This window comes from Vulpes lagopus, chromosome 10 (genome assembly GCF_018345385.1).
Source record: "Vulpes lagopus strain Blue_001 chromosome 10, ASM1834538v1, whole genome shotgun sequence".
Classification (NCBI taxonomy): Eukaryota; Metazoa; Chordata; class Mammalia; order Carnivora; family Canidae; genus Vulpes; species Vulpes lagopus.
In genome coordinates, this window is record NC_054833.1 from 80,891,722 (window position 1) to 80,906,918 (window position 15,197).

Sequence of the window (15,197 nt, forward strand, 5' to 3'; positions counted from 1 at the left end):
GATCCCGGAAGTTATTTTTTTAAAGACTTTTTTATTTTAAGAGAGAGCGCGGGTATATGCAGGGGGAGTGACAAAGGCAGAGGGAGAGACAGACTCCACCCTAAGCAGGGAGCCAGATGGGGGCTCATCTCAGGACCCTGAGGTCATGACCTGAACTGAAATCTAGGGTTGGAGGCCCAGGGCAGCCCCGGCGGCTCGGCGGCTGAGCGTCTGCCTTCAGCCCCGGGTGTGATCCTGGGGTCCTGGGATCGAGTCCCACGCTGGGCTCCTTGCAGGGAGCCTGCTTCTCTCTCTGCCTGTGTCTGTGCCTCTCATGAATAAAATCATTTAAAAATTTTTTAAAAAGCAGCTGGAGGCCCAACTAACTGAGCCACCCAGGTGTCTCTATGGGTGTGGGGTGTTAGCTGGGTGTACATGCATTCAAGCAGAGGAGGGGTCCCACGGTGGCCAGAGCCTGTCTGGGAAGAGCATTCTCTATGGAGGGGGCTGGCAGTGCTCAGCCCCAGGGAGGGGATCTCCAGATGGTGGGGGTGCTGGAGCAGAATGAGAAAGAGGGTGACGAGTAGGTGAGGTGGGAGGGATGATGGGTAGTGATTCTGAGGACTTGGGTCTTCCTCAGGGTGCAGTGGTACCTTCTAAAGAATTTCAAGGACAGGGGCGTTCTGATCAGACATGCCTATTTCTGAGGTTAACCACTCCCTACCGGCCTCAGCTGCGATGGAAACAAGATCTCCAGGCCAGGTGCACCTTGCTGCAGCCATAGGTTCCCCAGGATGGCTGCTGGGGCCCTGCCTTGAGTGCTATAGCCTCAGGGAGCCCACCGCCTGTTTTAGAAGGGAAGGCGGACAGGCAGCAGACCAATCTAAACCACCTTTCACGAGTCTGCACAATAAAGGTACAGAAGGGTGGGTGTTACCTCGGGGGCTCAGCTGAGACTTCACAGACCCATGTTCTCTGCAGCGATGAGGAAGGTCTCCCCGGATGGGTGGGGGCTGGAGGGGAGTTGAGCATTTTAGGCAATGGGAATCTCCATGCAGAGAGGCATGGAGGTGTGCAAGAGCCTGGCATGCTGGGTACCACAAGAGTCAACAGGAAAGACCAGCAAGATGAATGGGGGCCAGAGGGCAGTCAGGCCTTTATCTTGTAGCCCTTTATCTAGCAGAGGATAGTGATCAGGTGATAGACCTAAGGGCAGATTTGTTTTAGGAAGGCCTGGGTTGCCAAGTGAAGGATTGATGGGGCAGGCTGGATTAAGAGATTGACAAGGCTGCAGAGAAGAGATGGCAGGCCCAGCAGGGGAGAAGGCAGGCTTGGTCATTATCTGATCCCAGGGACAGCAGGGCTAAGGATGATGTACGTGAGCCTTCCAGGGCCATGCCTGTGTCTTTCCTCTTGGGGTCGTTGGCCAGTTACTGAGACTGTCAGCCTCTATTGTGCTTTGAAGCCACCTAGACCCAGAATGGGGTAGCTGTCCTTTGTCAAGGCCAGCCCAGACCTGGGTTCTGGCCAATGAAAGCAGCAGTGTCTTTGGTTGGAAAGTGCTCAGATGTGGAAGTTGGGAGAGCTTTGGAACCCACGTTTCTACTAATTCTCTTGTGTGACCTTGGACAAGGACCACTCACCTTCGAGCCCTGTCTTCATCTGTGGAATGTGGGCAGTGAAGCCGGCCTGCCTTCTCCATAACCCCACGTGGCTATTGTTAGACTCCAAGGAGGCCCATGTTTGTGAACCTTCTTGGCGATGGAAAAGGTTATGTGCCAGGACCACCCCCTTTCCTGCTCTTAGGCCCAGAATCCAGCTCCAAGATGTGTGCTCAGATCACGGCATACATAAATCTAGTATGACTGAATAGTGAGATTTGTGTCCAGAAGGGCTGCACCCAACCGTGGTCCCACCAGCCGTGCCTCTAGGGTTTCTGTATCATCTAGAGGAAGGAGCTTTCTAAAGCCAATGTTTCCCCACATCTCTCCCCTGCTTAACACCACAGTGTGCCTTCACGCTGCTCCCTGAAGCCTCCCTCCTTCACACAGCTTCCAAGGCCGCAGTGACTGGCCCTGGCCCTGATACTCCCAACACACACACTCTAAGATCCCCTGAACCTACCTATCAGCAGCTGGTCCTCAGTCCGATGTGCCCTGCTGTCCTGTGTACAAGCCCACCATGTGATCATCTTTCGAACCCCTCTAGTGGGGGGGTCTTGTCTCTGGCAATCCTTCCCTGACACCCCAACTCCCAGCTGGCTTATGTACATCCTTTGGACTTCACAGCTCCCGTGAGTCCCTTCATCAGAGCACTGGGCTGTTGGTGTCTTTACATGTCTCTGACACTTCTATCAGACCAAAGCATCTCAAACTCAGCACTTTTGACCATTTGGGATAGATAATTCTTCACTGCAGGGCTGTCTGTGCACTGTAGGATGTTTGCAGCATCTCTGGGCTCTACCCAACAACCACAAATGTCTCCAGATATTGCCAAGTGTTCCCTGCAGATCAAAATCACCCCTTTTGAAAACCACTCCATCAGACTACGAATTACTAGGGCCTAGGACTGGTCCTGTTCTCCTCCTGCACCCAGAGCAGGCCTGGCCCAAGTTAGGTGCTCAGTGAATGTTACCTGAATAAGAGACAGACAATATCTGAGCAGAGACCCAAGAGGTCAGGGTTCCGGGATATGTGTATGTCATGGGGCCGGAGAGTCTCCTTTTCCTTCCCCTACACCCCAATCGTCATCCCCTCTTGTTCTTCTGCCCTCCCTGTGGGGGAGGGGACACTGAGGCATGCAGGAGACTTGCTCTGTGGCCTTAAGGAAGCCACTTCATTTCTCTGAGCCTTGGCTTTCCAACCTATAAAATGTGGATGAAGCAGCCTGTGTGACTGTAACCATTGGCCGAGTCCACAGTGAAGGTCATGCTCATCTCAGGTGTGTGTGGCACAGAGCAGTAGCGCCTCCCAGGAGGAAACACTCAGGGGGAGAGGTAAGCCACGTGGCATTTATAGGGGGCATGGCTGTGGCCGTGGCCGCCCCTGAGGAGGGTTAGGGGCTCAGGGACATCACTGTTTCAAGGACATCTTCCAGGAGCCCAGCAGCTGCATGATCCAGGAGCGCCGCTGGTGGGAAGTGGGCAGGTTCTCACAGCTAGGGCTCCAGCGGTGCGTGGTGACCGGGTCGCACACCCACGAGTCCCCGTGTGGCAGCGGCCAGGAGTTCCGCCAGCAGCTGGCCAGGATGTGGTCCTGGGCCTGGGCTGCATAGATGCACACCAATGCTTCTGGGTCGTGTCTCAGGTCTTCCAGAGCTGGGTCATGGGGAGGGGAAAGGCCACTTTTTAAGACCAGGCCCCCACATGGATCTCACAGCTCATCCTCCTTCTCATTTCCGTGCCTTGGCTTAGGCACTCTGCTTAGTATCCCCTCATCTCACCTTCCTTCCTCCCAGCTCTTCAAACTGTGCCTGCCTTTTGAAGCCTGAATCAAAACCTGCCTCCTCCAGGAAGCCGCCTTGGACTGCCCCAGCCTCATGCTCCCATTAGTTTTCCCAGTTACAAAATTAATCTGCCTCCAGTAAGAGTCTGAACTACTGGCCCTGCACTAAATGGTTTGGGGCTTGTTTTCTAGCCTGGTTCCCTAGACTGTAACCTCCCCTGGGCTGGGGTGGTGTATGCTGTCTTGGTGACCCCTTAACCCTACTCGCTGTGGATAAAGACTAGCGCAGCTGGACTGAGCTGAAGCCACTTGCCTTCTGTCCCCTGTCACCCACTCTGAGCCCACTCATCCTCTCACTGGCCCCTGAGATCTCAAAGATGTAGGATATGACTTACCTGTTTTCACTTCGTTCAGACGGTCTTCTGTCATTATGCTCTCCATGCAAGGGACCAGGGACCCTTGAGTGTAATCCAAGAGGTGAGTGCACCCACCTCCTGACCCCGACCCCCGCCCACAGACCAGACCTCCTAAGAGAAGCTCTCCCATCCAACTTGAGTCTCACGAATGAGAAAATTCCTTTGACCCTGGGACAGGTTCCCCAAGAGGGGTCCCAGGAGACGTTGGCAGGCCCAGAGGGCAGTGATGGTGCCAGGACAGGGACAGGATCTCGGCTACAGCTGACTGTGACAGTATCTCGGCTACAGCTGACTGTGACAGTGTGGCCATTGGTGGTCTGAGGCTGGCCCTTAATGTCCTCATCTGAGACTTGGGGAGGTGTTGCCCTAACTGCCCCCTCCTCCAGAAAGTTGGAGCAGCATGAATATGAAGGACATGGAGTGCTTCATGTACCTTTCAGGCAGGTGGTCGATGGGCCCTTGGAGGGCCTGAGACTCTGCTCCTCGACCACACTCAGCCCTCCCCTGCTCCACGCCTGCATGCCTGGCTCCCAAAGCACCTGCAGGTCCTTGAACCCACCAGGCCAGACATCTCTCCTATTGTGAGGCCCTTCCCACATTTCTCTCCCTCACTCATTCTATTTATCCTTGACTATTCAGCTTAACATATTACTTCTCCAGGAAATCCTTCCTGACCCTACGCCCACACTAGGTTAGGTGCCTCTCTGGGTTCCCAGAGTGTCTGAGTTTCTCCGTCTGTATATACTGTGATGTACTTCGTGACTTATGAATATCTCCCACCAGGCCCAGGGTCCCAAGCTTAGCTCCACTCGGGGTGGGAAAGTGGGGAGGGCAGTCTCTGAGGATCTTAAATCACAAGCGCAATTGTCTGCATGGATGCATTTTTCTAGGGAAAGTGTTCATAACTTTTTCAGGATTTCATAAACCCACAAGAGTTTAGAAGTCACTGCACCAGGTCTGGGGTTGTGCTGGGGGTGGATGCGTCCTCTCCTCTGCCTGGTTTCCCAAGCACAGGCCCCTGGCACAGAGAACAGACTCAAGTGTTAAACACGAACACTTTTAGATATGATTAATTTGGAGCAAGATTTAGAAATGTCCACATCTAGGAGATAATGTCACTCTGTGTGAGAAGCTGCCTCTGAGCAGGCCCCCACAGTCTGAGGGATGCCTCCAGCCCTAGGCATTGCTTCTCTGTCCCTGCCTGGAGCATGTTAACAGCACATACACCCCCACCCCAGCCCTACGCCAGATATCCACATCACCTCCAGAAGACTTCTCTGTTTCTCTACACTAGACATGGTACCTGACATAGAGTGGAGCATCAAGCAGCATTTGCTAACTGAACCAGTGAATTGGTGTGTGGGTGACTGGACTGATGCAAACCACAAATGAATCGGGGAAAGGAACTAAAAGAAGCATCACTTTTCAAAGTGGGGGATGGAGGGATCCCTGGGTGGCTCAGCGGTTTAATGCCTGCCTTTGACACAGGGCATGGTCCTGGGGTCCTGCGATCGAGTCCCACATCGGGCTCCCAGCATGGAGCCTGCTTCTCCCCCTGCCTGTGTCTCTGCCTCTCTCTCTCTCTCTCTCTCTCTCTCTCTCTCCCCCCCCCCCACGTGTGTGTGTGTGTGTGTGTCTTTCATGAATAAATGGATAAAATCTTAAAAAAAAAAAAAGTAGGGGATGGGAATGTCATCCTCTCCAAGCTTCTTTGCAGCGGGGTCTCCTAGTCCTGGTTAAGAGTGTGTGGTTGTTAGCGGAGGGGAGGGGAGTAGCCGGGAGGAGACATTCCCACATGCCATCAGAAGGGTCTGGGATGAAGTAGGGGATTCTGACTGAGGGGAATCTAGTTGTTTTTCCCCCAGAAAGGCAGAGGTTGAAATTATGGGAAACATGGTGTGAGCACCATGAGCACCTTGAGGGAGCACCTTGACTAGCCAGGCTTCACATTTTTAAAAAATATTCTCCTCTGACCTGTGAAACAGGAGCTAATCCCCATTTTACAGGAGTAAATAACTCCGTGGAGCTGAGATTCTATTTCACTCTTTCTACTGCACAGCTTGGCCCCTCCTGACACAGTCAATGGTAGGCTCCCACTGGGCCTGGACCCAGGCTGCACTGGGGCTTGGGGGCGGGAAGCAGCGGTTCCGCTGTGTACAGTTGCCAAGGTTGTGACCTGCACAAGGACTTCAGGCTGGATCCACCTTGGGGCCCACTTCCCAAGCAGGTTTCTTAAAGGACGGAAGGCCTTTCCAATTTGAACTGCTACTATCTGCTGGCAAACCTCATACCCAAGGGGAGGTGTTTCCCAGGCGCCCGAAGGACTGGCAGCTTCCTTCCAAGGGGAGGAAGCAAAATGGACAGGAGGCAGAGTCCCAGCAGCAAAACTAGTTTTGATAGGTTACCTATGAACATGACTGAGTACTTCCGGAGGGAGGCCCGGGAATTCTTGGCATACTCCAGGCTCTGGCTGAGGAATGTGAAGGCGCTGTCCTGGTGGGTAGTCACCTGAGACAAAGAGAAAGCCCAAGAGCGCTGGGCCCTCCTCAGAGGTACTAACTGCCCATCCACCCTTCCCAGAACTAGGAACGGTGAGCCAAGTAGGCAGCCAAGCCCTGGCCCCTTGCCTCCTAAACTTCTCTGCCACCCATCCTGGCCTCTCTGCCTGAGGCCCCCAGAGCCCAGGCTTCATCTTCTCTTCGCGGATTTTAACAATCCTTTCCCTGGTCTTCCTGCCTTGGGTGCATCCCCTGCCAGGCCACCCCCTGCTGCTGCTCAAAGGAAAGCTCTAAAATAAAAAGTCCGGCCAAGTCAGAATGGACATGGTATGCAAGGGACATGATAGATAAGGAGTCAGCTCTGATCAGGGTGAAGAATTCAAGTTACAGAGCAGTAAAGAATAAACTGGAGAGTTAGGTCTTAAAATTCCTTAAGAGCCAGACAGGAATAAGGCTTACTTATGCATTGGAAAATAGGAATCCAGGAGCCTTTCTTGATAGAGCAATGACAAAGCAATGTTTTGGGCAACATAGTCTGACAGTGGTGTTCAGGATGGGTTTGATCAAGGAAAAACTAGGACACAGGCATTGTTGAGGGAAATAAAGAAGAATCTGATACGATTACTCTCCAGTTGACAATCTGCACGTCAGTGAGTAAACTCTAGTCCTGGCATCAAAGCCCTCATGATCATGCTCCTCAGCCTCAGTTTCTACCAATGACTCTACCTCTATGCACACTGAGCTCCAGTGCCAGGATGTGGCCTGGCTCTCCCCAGATCTGTGCCTGGTGCAAGCAATTGCTCCTGATGGGCCTGCCCATCCCTCTCTTCTTCATCTGATGCATCTCTCATCCCTTGAGGCTCAGCTCAGAAGCCACCTCCTCTCTGAAGCCTTTCTCAACTCTTGGATAGAGCTGCTCTCACCATGCTGCATGTTCCTACAGCATCTTGCACAGCTCTTGTCATGTCACCTATGACATTGCACTCTGATTATTTATACCTATCTCCCCCACAGGATCCAGAGCTCCCCCAAGAGATGGGACCAGCTCACTCAGCTCAGACTCAGGATATTCCTCAGTATCCTGGACAAAGCTTGGTGTGGCAGAGATGCCCAGAAAGCATTGGATGGATGGATGGATTGATGGATGGATGGATGGATGAGTTACCGCCCCCTCCTTAAAGCTAAAGCTAGAAGTTGACCTTCACATGAGCAAACCTGTTGATGCTGGAAAGAGCAGAAACAGAATCTAAAGGGGTCTAACGCAGACGTCACAAGCCGGCAGCCCACAAACCACAAGTCATTGGCGGAGCAATGACCAGCACAGCGTTTTCAGCAAGCTAAATTGATTGCTAATTAATGTCTTATGAAACTCTGGGTTTGTGGCTTTTCTTGTGAAAGCAGAGGACCCTCTCATGCTTTTAACAGGGCCTGGGCCCTTTTAGGTTGACCACTTCCACATCACCCGTAATTATCCTCCGCCCAGTCCCTGGTCACTGTAGGTATTTCAGTTAGTGCCCTGGCCAAACGCCTCCTCTGGGCCTCTTCTACTGTCTGTGAAATGATGGTAATAATACTAGACCCCGGAGTGCAGAGGTCTTAAGTATTACTGATAAATGGTAGTGGCCAGCCCCTCTTCTGAATCCTAGGAACAATCTGTTGCCTTGCATATTTTCATGAGATTGGTGTTGTGAGTGCTGGCATGCCCCACCCAGATCTCCCTCCAGTGGGAAGGATTAGTCCCCTAACGCTGGGGACTGCCTCCGAGGAACAGAACTGCTGGCCCAAAGTCAAGTCCCTTCCCAGGGTGGCTGGCATCCAGTAACAAGTGGACATGGGGCTGTCGACCCCAATGCTGCACCCTAATAAACCCCCTACATGCTAATCCCTGTCTTTGAGTTTGCATCCTGAGGAGGCTGTGACAGCAGGGGAGGTAGAGGAGACTAGGTGGCAAACCTTCTAGCATGTGTGCCATGGCATGTTGGTGGCCTGCTCCTACCCCAGGATGCCCTCAGGTGTTACCTGGAAAGAGGAGTTTGGTGGTTAAATAAGTTTGGGAAACCATGGATTCAACAGCCACAGAACATCTCAGCATAGAACATTTCAGAGCCTTTAATGAGCTGGTGGCCTTGAAAATCCCCAGGAGGAAGATGGTGAAGCAGTGTTTCCCAAACTTATTCATCTTAGAACCCCTTTTCGCCTCTGTGGGGCATTTCCTGTGGGATGGGTGTCTCAGAGAATTCAGCCTGGGAATTGCTAATGCAGAAAAGGGAACTAATAAAGCTCTTAAAGCAGGGCTGTGACACAGACAGACTCATGTTTGTGGTTCTGGTGGCCCAAGTGGGGATGGGATGGGATGGGGAGAGATGAAATTCAAGGCAGAAAGAGCCAGGGGGTGGATGGATCCACGGCCCGCCTGGGAGACATTGGTGCCGCACCTAAACTAAGGGCAGGGACAGTGAGGACAGGGAGGGAAAAAAGCAGATGCAGAAATGGTTAGGATATTTAAGATTGATCAAACGTGGAAGGTGAGGGAAATGGAGACTCGGATAATTCTAGGTTTCTGCTTTGGGCATCTAGAGGGACAGAGCAGAATTGAAATGGGAAGGCCATAAGCTGAAGTGTGTGTGGTTCAGCAGGAAGGTGTCCGGTAAGCCACTGGAGAGGGACACTAGAAGTGAGAAGCTAGAAATGCAGATGAACGTTCAGGACCCATCAATGTGTTGGTAGCAGTGGAATTGCCAGTCAGGATGCTCGTGCAAGAAGGAAGAGAAAGGGGGAAAGCATCGCCCACCTCCAACGCACTCCTTGGGAACCACTGCAGTTTCCAAAGCACTCACAAGGTACTTGCATATCTTGGCCACCGTCTGCTGCTGGTTGTCCCAGGACTTCCGGCTATAAGCTCTTTTCGGCAATTCCCATGCCATGAAGCAAGAACAGTGGAACAGGGTCTTCATACATTTCTGGAGACCAACAGGAAGAGAGTACAAGAGCTGGGGAATTCCAGGACAGCCGGAACATATTCCAGGGGAGAAAAAGTTTCGTGAAACTGAATTTGGGAAAAATCAGTTCCTATTTGAAATGCACAAGTGACGTTGTTCCCTTTGAGCAGGGATTCGGACACGGCTGCCTTTGGCAAACAGGCTTGTCCATAACAGATTGTCAGTGACGCTGGCTTGGTTTCCATAAAGTGAGGCTCGGCCACAGGGCCCGGCGCCTGCACACTCACCTGGCTCACCTTGGCGTTGCCCTCTTGCATGGTCAGCAGCAAGGGCACCAAGGTGCTGATCAGCTGCTCCTCCACGGCTGGGGTGCGGGGCGACCGCAACTTCTGGACCACCTTGCCGTACAGGTTGATGCAGGAGGAGCGCACGTCCTCTCGTGACTGGGGCAGATCCAGAGGCTGAGGCATGCTCTCTCCTCCAGGAGGCTGCCTCTGAGCCCCCCATGGATGCACACAGCCTTCTTTCCACTCATTCTAGGGGGAGGCCCTCCAGGCACAAGAGGCACAGAGATGGAGCAGAGAGGAGGCCACCTGGCGGGGTGACCTGGGGCCAGTGTCCCCTCTCACTGGAGCCTGGGTCCGGAGCTCTGCCCATTTTTCCCAGCCAGGTAAACCCTGCTCACCTAAAATGCCAAGTGAAAAAATGCCCCCCCCGCCCCCCACTGGACCCAGCTAAAAATGTGTGCCCCCTCTAGGTGGTCATTTGCAATGAGGTAAGTGTCCGGGGAACCTTGATTACAAAAGGATCCTTCTCTGTGCAAACCACTTACAAAAAGACACACGCCAGTTGGAACAAAGCGTCCTTTCCCCTGGGCTGACTGAGCTCGGCCCTGCCTCGGTGGGCCACGGGAGCTATGACAGCCCCCAGAGTAGTGAAGAGCCACCCTCCAAAGGCTGCCCCCCACCCCCACGCCCACCCCCATGAGATCCCTTACATCGCTGAAGTGTGGCAGCAGGATCTGCAGCATCTCCACATAGACCGAGCTGTCTGTCAGCTTCCGGTCCTGCCCCTTCAAGATGGTCTTGAGGTTGTGGGCGGCCTCCACCACCAGCAGCCCATCCATGCTCTTCAGCCCCTTCACCATGGAGGGCAGGAGGGCCTGCACCTTGGCAGTCTGTGGGGCAGGACCATTTGGGATGTGGGCTTCTACCTGATGGCAGGGCCCAACAGGTGGGACCCCCAGCTTCTGATTCACTGAGATGAACTTGGTGAGGCAGGTGCCACCTCCAGGCCCTTGGTCATGCCATCCCACCTGCCTAGAATGTCTTCACTCAAGCTCTTGCTGTCCCCAAAGTCCTCTTTGGCCTCACCGACTCCTTCCTGGTCTGGATACCTTAGGCCCTTGGCTGCCACCCCCCTGTTGGCACCAGGTGGATGACCTGCATTACTAGTTAGCCTTCTGAGTCTACATCCTGCCCCTTTGTCCCTCTATGCCAGGAGCTGCAATGGTGTCTGGTAGGGGAACACAAAGCTCTTTTAAAATGTTAATATGGGGATGGCTGGGTGGCTCAGCAGTTGAGCATCTGCCTTTGGCTCAGGGTGTGATTCTGGGGTTCTGGGCTTGAGTCCCTCATTGGGCTTCCTGCATGGGGCCTGCTTTTCCCTCTGCCTATGTCTCTGCCTCTCTGTCTCTCATGAATAAATAAATAAAATCTTTAAAAAACTGTTAAGATGCACCAACAATCTGGGCCTCAGGTTCCTAATCTGTAAAATAGGAATAATTACTGCCATCCCCAACCCCTTGTATACATACTGCCTTCTGGGTTATTGTGCAAAAATTGGATTAAAAACTATTTCAAAAAGAATAAAGTCTGGGGCACCTAAATGGCTCAGTCAGTTAAGTGTCTGCCTTCTGCTCGGGCCTTTTTTTTTTTTTTTTTAATATTTTATTTATTTATTCATGAAACACACAGAGAGAGGCAGAGACACAGGCAGAGTGAGAAGCAGGCTCCCTGTGGGGAGCCCGATGCAGGACTCAATCCCAGGACCCAGGGATCATGACCTGAGCGAAAGGCAGACACCTAACCACTGAGTCACCCAGTTGCCCCATTCTGCTTGGGTCTTGATCACAGGGTCCTGGGATTGAGCCCCTTGTCGGCCTCCAACACTCAGTGGGGAGCCTGCTTCTCCTTTTCCTTCTCCCTCTGCACCTCCTCCTGCTTGTGTGCTCTCTCTCTCCTTCCCTGAAATAAATAAAATCTTGAAAAAAAAAAAAAGAAGAAGAAGAAAGTGTATAGGGAATTATAAAAGGTTATCCTCTTTACAGATGGGGCAACTGAGGCAGAGACAGAAACGGATTCCAGCATCCGAGAGTCTGTGATGACCAAGCTCCCTCCTTCCTCCAGCTCCAGGCCTGGCTGGGCCAGGCTCTCCTCTGCCCTCTGCTCACCTTCTCAGTCCTGCGGGCCAAGATGACCAGGCCTCGGATGCACAGCACTTTCATGATGGGGTCCTGGTGGTTCAGGCCTTCTGCCATCCGCCCCAGAGAGTACTCCTCCGGGATCCGCCGCACCTGCTCCATCTGAAGGAGCTGAAGGAGTCATGGTAATTACTTCCTGAGCCGAGGGACAGGGCAACCCCCCCACACACACCCCCTCCCCGGTCTCCCCAGGCACTGGGAGTGCACAATGGATGGCCAGGGGCTGAGTGTGGGACATGAATGATGGCTATCTGGTTAGTGCTGTCCAAGGCAAGCCACAGGCCTAAGTTTAAGTTTTCTAGGAGCCACATTAAAAAAGAAAAAAAAAAAAGGTGAAATTAATGTCAGTAATTGTCAGTAATGCATCTTATTCGACCCCATATATCCAAAGTATTATCATTTTGCTATGTAATCAAATTAAAAATTATTGATATATTTTATTTACACTCTATAAAAATTTTTTTGAACCAAGTCTGAAACGTGGTGTGAATTTTAAACTTACAACACATTTCAGTTCAGACAGACACATCTCAGAGGCTGAATAGGCCCCACGTGGCTAGTGGCTCTCATGTCCCATGGCACTGCTCTAGTTGGTGACAGCCCCTGGCTCCTGCCTCCCCAGCCATCAGCGTGGGTGATGCTGAAGGCTGTCCTCTCCGCCTGGCTTCACTCTGCCCACTGTTCTCGATGAGCTCTGCCCAGGACTTTAACTGGGCACGTGACACCCAAGTCACCATCTCTCGTCTGTGCCGCTGTCCAGAGCTTCCCAATCAGAAAACCAACAGTGGGCCCTACATGTCCACCTGATGTCCATCAGCACCTCACAGCAAGGCTGAACATGTCACTGTCCAGCTCAGAGCCTCCGTGCCACCCTCACCCCACTTTTCACCATTGGGCCCTGCTTGCCCCTGGGGCCTCATTCACTCCATGCCCACCCTGCACCCAGCCAGCTTCTCCCCAAGTGGCCCATTGTTTGTGGAATGCCCCAGGCTGTTTTGTCCTTTCTGTGCTGGCAGGGTTCTCACCTCCACTCCAGCCCCTACTCCCTGCCTGGCTCCCTCTAAAACTCGGCCCCCCTTGAAGCCGTGTTTGACAACGCCCCTAGGCCTCACCCAGGTGGACTGCCCCCTTCTCTGGGCCCCTGGGAGCCCTGAACACGAAAACCTGAGTGCCCCTATTTGCTCATGTGTCTGCCTTCTCCATCCCACTGGGGCTTCCTTGAAGACACACGCTGAGCGTTTCTCCCAGGGTCCCTGTGACCTGACACAAGCTCTGGGGTAGAGTATATGCTTATGGAACACTTTTGGTACATGAGTTCAGGACCAATGTGAAATTTGGTTCCTTTCCTCCTTAGACTTGCCCTTCCTCCTATGCTCCCATGGCTGGGTTTAGCACCACCAGTTCCCCCCACACCCCACTGTCCTAGCCAAACCAGGCATCACCCCATCTCCTTCCCCTCCCCCCCACCTTCCACCCATGACAACCAACTGTTTTTTAGTTCTTGCCTGGTCATCCTCATAAACACTTCGACTATCTGTGTGGTCTTACCTCTAGTGTGACTATTGAGACCCCGTGTGGGTATGATGAGGAGAAAGAGCTGGGGAGAAGGGCAGGGGGTGGCCCAGAGGGGGAGGAGGCAGTAGAGGAGGGGCTCCACCCTCGGCCCATCCTCCACCCATCATACAACTGATACTCGGGTCTGCTCTGCACCAGGCTACACACTAGAGATGCAGAAAAGAGTACTGATGTAAGAAATAATAATAGTGGGATCCCTGGGTGGCTCAGTGGTTTAGAGCCTGCGTTTGGCCCAGGGCGTGATCCTGGGGTCCTGGGATTGAGTCCTGTGTCGGGCTCCCTGCCTGGAGCCTGCTTCTCCCTCTGCCTGTGTCTCTGCCTCTCTCTCTCTCTCTCTCTCTGTGTCTCATGAATAAATAAATAAAATCTTTTAAAAAAGAAATAATAATAGCAACATAGCTGACTCACAGACAGTATTTCCTAGGTGCAGACACTATCCTAAGAGCTTTACATGAACTCATTTAATCCTCATCAAAACCCTAGGGGAGCCTGGATGGCTCAGTCAGCTAAGTGTCTGACTTCTGACTTCAGCTCAGATCATGATCTCAGGATCGTGGGATTAAGGCCTATGTCAGGCTCCATATTTAGCAGGAAGTCTCCTGGAGATTCTCTTTCTCCCTCTCCCTCTGCCCGCTCCCCCCCACACACACACAGGCACTCTCTCTCTCTCTCTCTCTCACTCTCTCTCTTTAAAATAAATAAATCTTTAAGAAAATCCTATGAGGTGGGCAATTCATTATCCCCACATTACAAGTGAGGAAACTGAGACACGGCAGGTTCTGGGACTTGCCAAGATCACACAGCTCCTTTGAGTTCACCTGCCTTTGGGAGAAGCAGCACACACATAGACAATCACAGCACAGGCAGCTGGGGAAGCCTGGGTGGGCAGGATATGCGAGCTACGTCAAGGTACCACAGTGAGGGGATCCCTGGGTGGCGCAGCGGTTTAGCGCCTGCCTTTGGCCCAGGGCGTGATCCTGGAAACCTGGGATCAAATCCCGCGTCGGGCTCCTGGTGCATGGAGCCTGCTTCTCCCTCTGCCTGTGTCTCTGCCTCTCTCTCTCTCTCTCTGTGACTATCATAAATAAATAAAAATTAAAAAAAAAAAAAGGTACCATGAATGTGGCCCCACACTAGAGTGGCTCTGGCCAAGAGTAGCCCCCCTCTTCTGAGGAGTGGGAGAAGGACTGAAGCTGGCTGAGGACCACTGCTCAGAGTTCCAGGGGAACATTGAGCAGTGGCCCTAAGGTTAAGCCTAGCGCCCCTGACCTTGTAGTGGACATGGGAACCTCCCCTGGGGTCTGCAAGGTGCAACCTCCACTGTCTCCCCCAAGAACCACTTAGAGAGAAGTGGGTGAGCAGAAATGAGGATCCAGGGACACTTGGGTGGCTCAGTCGGTTAAGCGTCTGTCTTTGGCTCAGCTCATGATCCCAGGGTCCTGGGATCGAGCTCTGCATCGAGCTCCCTGCTCAGCGGGAGTCTGCATCTCTCTCTGCCTCTGCCCCCTGCCCCCGCTTGTGCTCTCTCTCTCTCTCTCTCTCAAATAAATAAATAAAATCTTTTAAAAAGGAGAGAGAAAAGAAAAGAAGATCCAGTCAAGCACACCTAGCCAGAGTCTCTCTGGATCCCTTGAGCTGTGTGGTGGGATCTTGAAGCAGCCTTGTTTTCAGCACCATACTGTGCAAATCCAGGGGTGACATGTGAAAGAGGTCAGCACAGTGTTTGGGATATCTCAGGTCCTCTAGAAACGGAACATTACCTTTCCCTCACCAGGTCCATTGAGGAAATTAGAACCTGGCAGAGCTGGGGCCAGAACCTAGGACGCCTGACCCCAAGACCCAAGCTTGTCCTCCTGGAGGTGACA

The 15,197-nt window shown here is 52.7% G+C and overlaps 1 protein-coding gene across 1 annotated transcript in view; it reads right to left on the reverse strand.

Moving 5' to 3' along the window:
• Positions 1-3,050: 3,050 nt before the first annotated feature.
• The window catches only part of MROH7 (maestro heat like repeat family member 7), a 45,450-nt gene continuing 33,303 nt past the window's right edge, over positions 3,051-15,197 (reverse strand). The window contains 7 exon segments of the mRNA XM_041772789.1: positions 3,051-3,295; positions 3,818-3,880; positions 6,244-6,346; positions 9,174-9,296; positions 9,563-9,718; positions 10,273-10,452; positions 11,728-11,868. Of these exon segments, the coding sequence (XP_041628723.1) occupies positions 3,051-3,295; positions 3,818-3,880; positions 6,244-6,346; positions 9,174-9,296; positions 9,563-9,718; positions 10,273-10,452; positions 11,728-11,868 (1,011 nt within the window).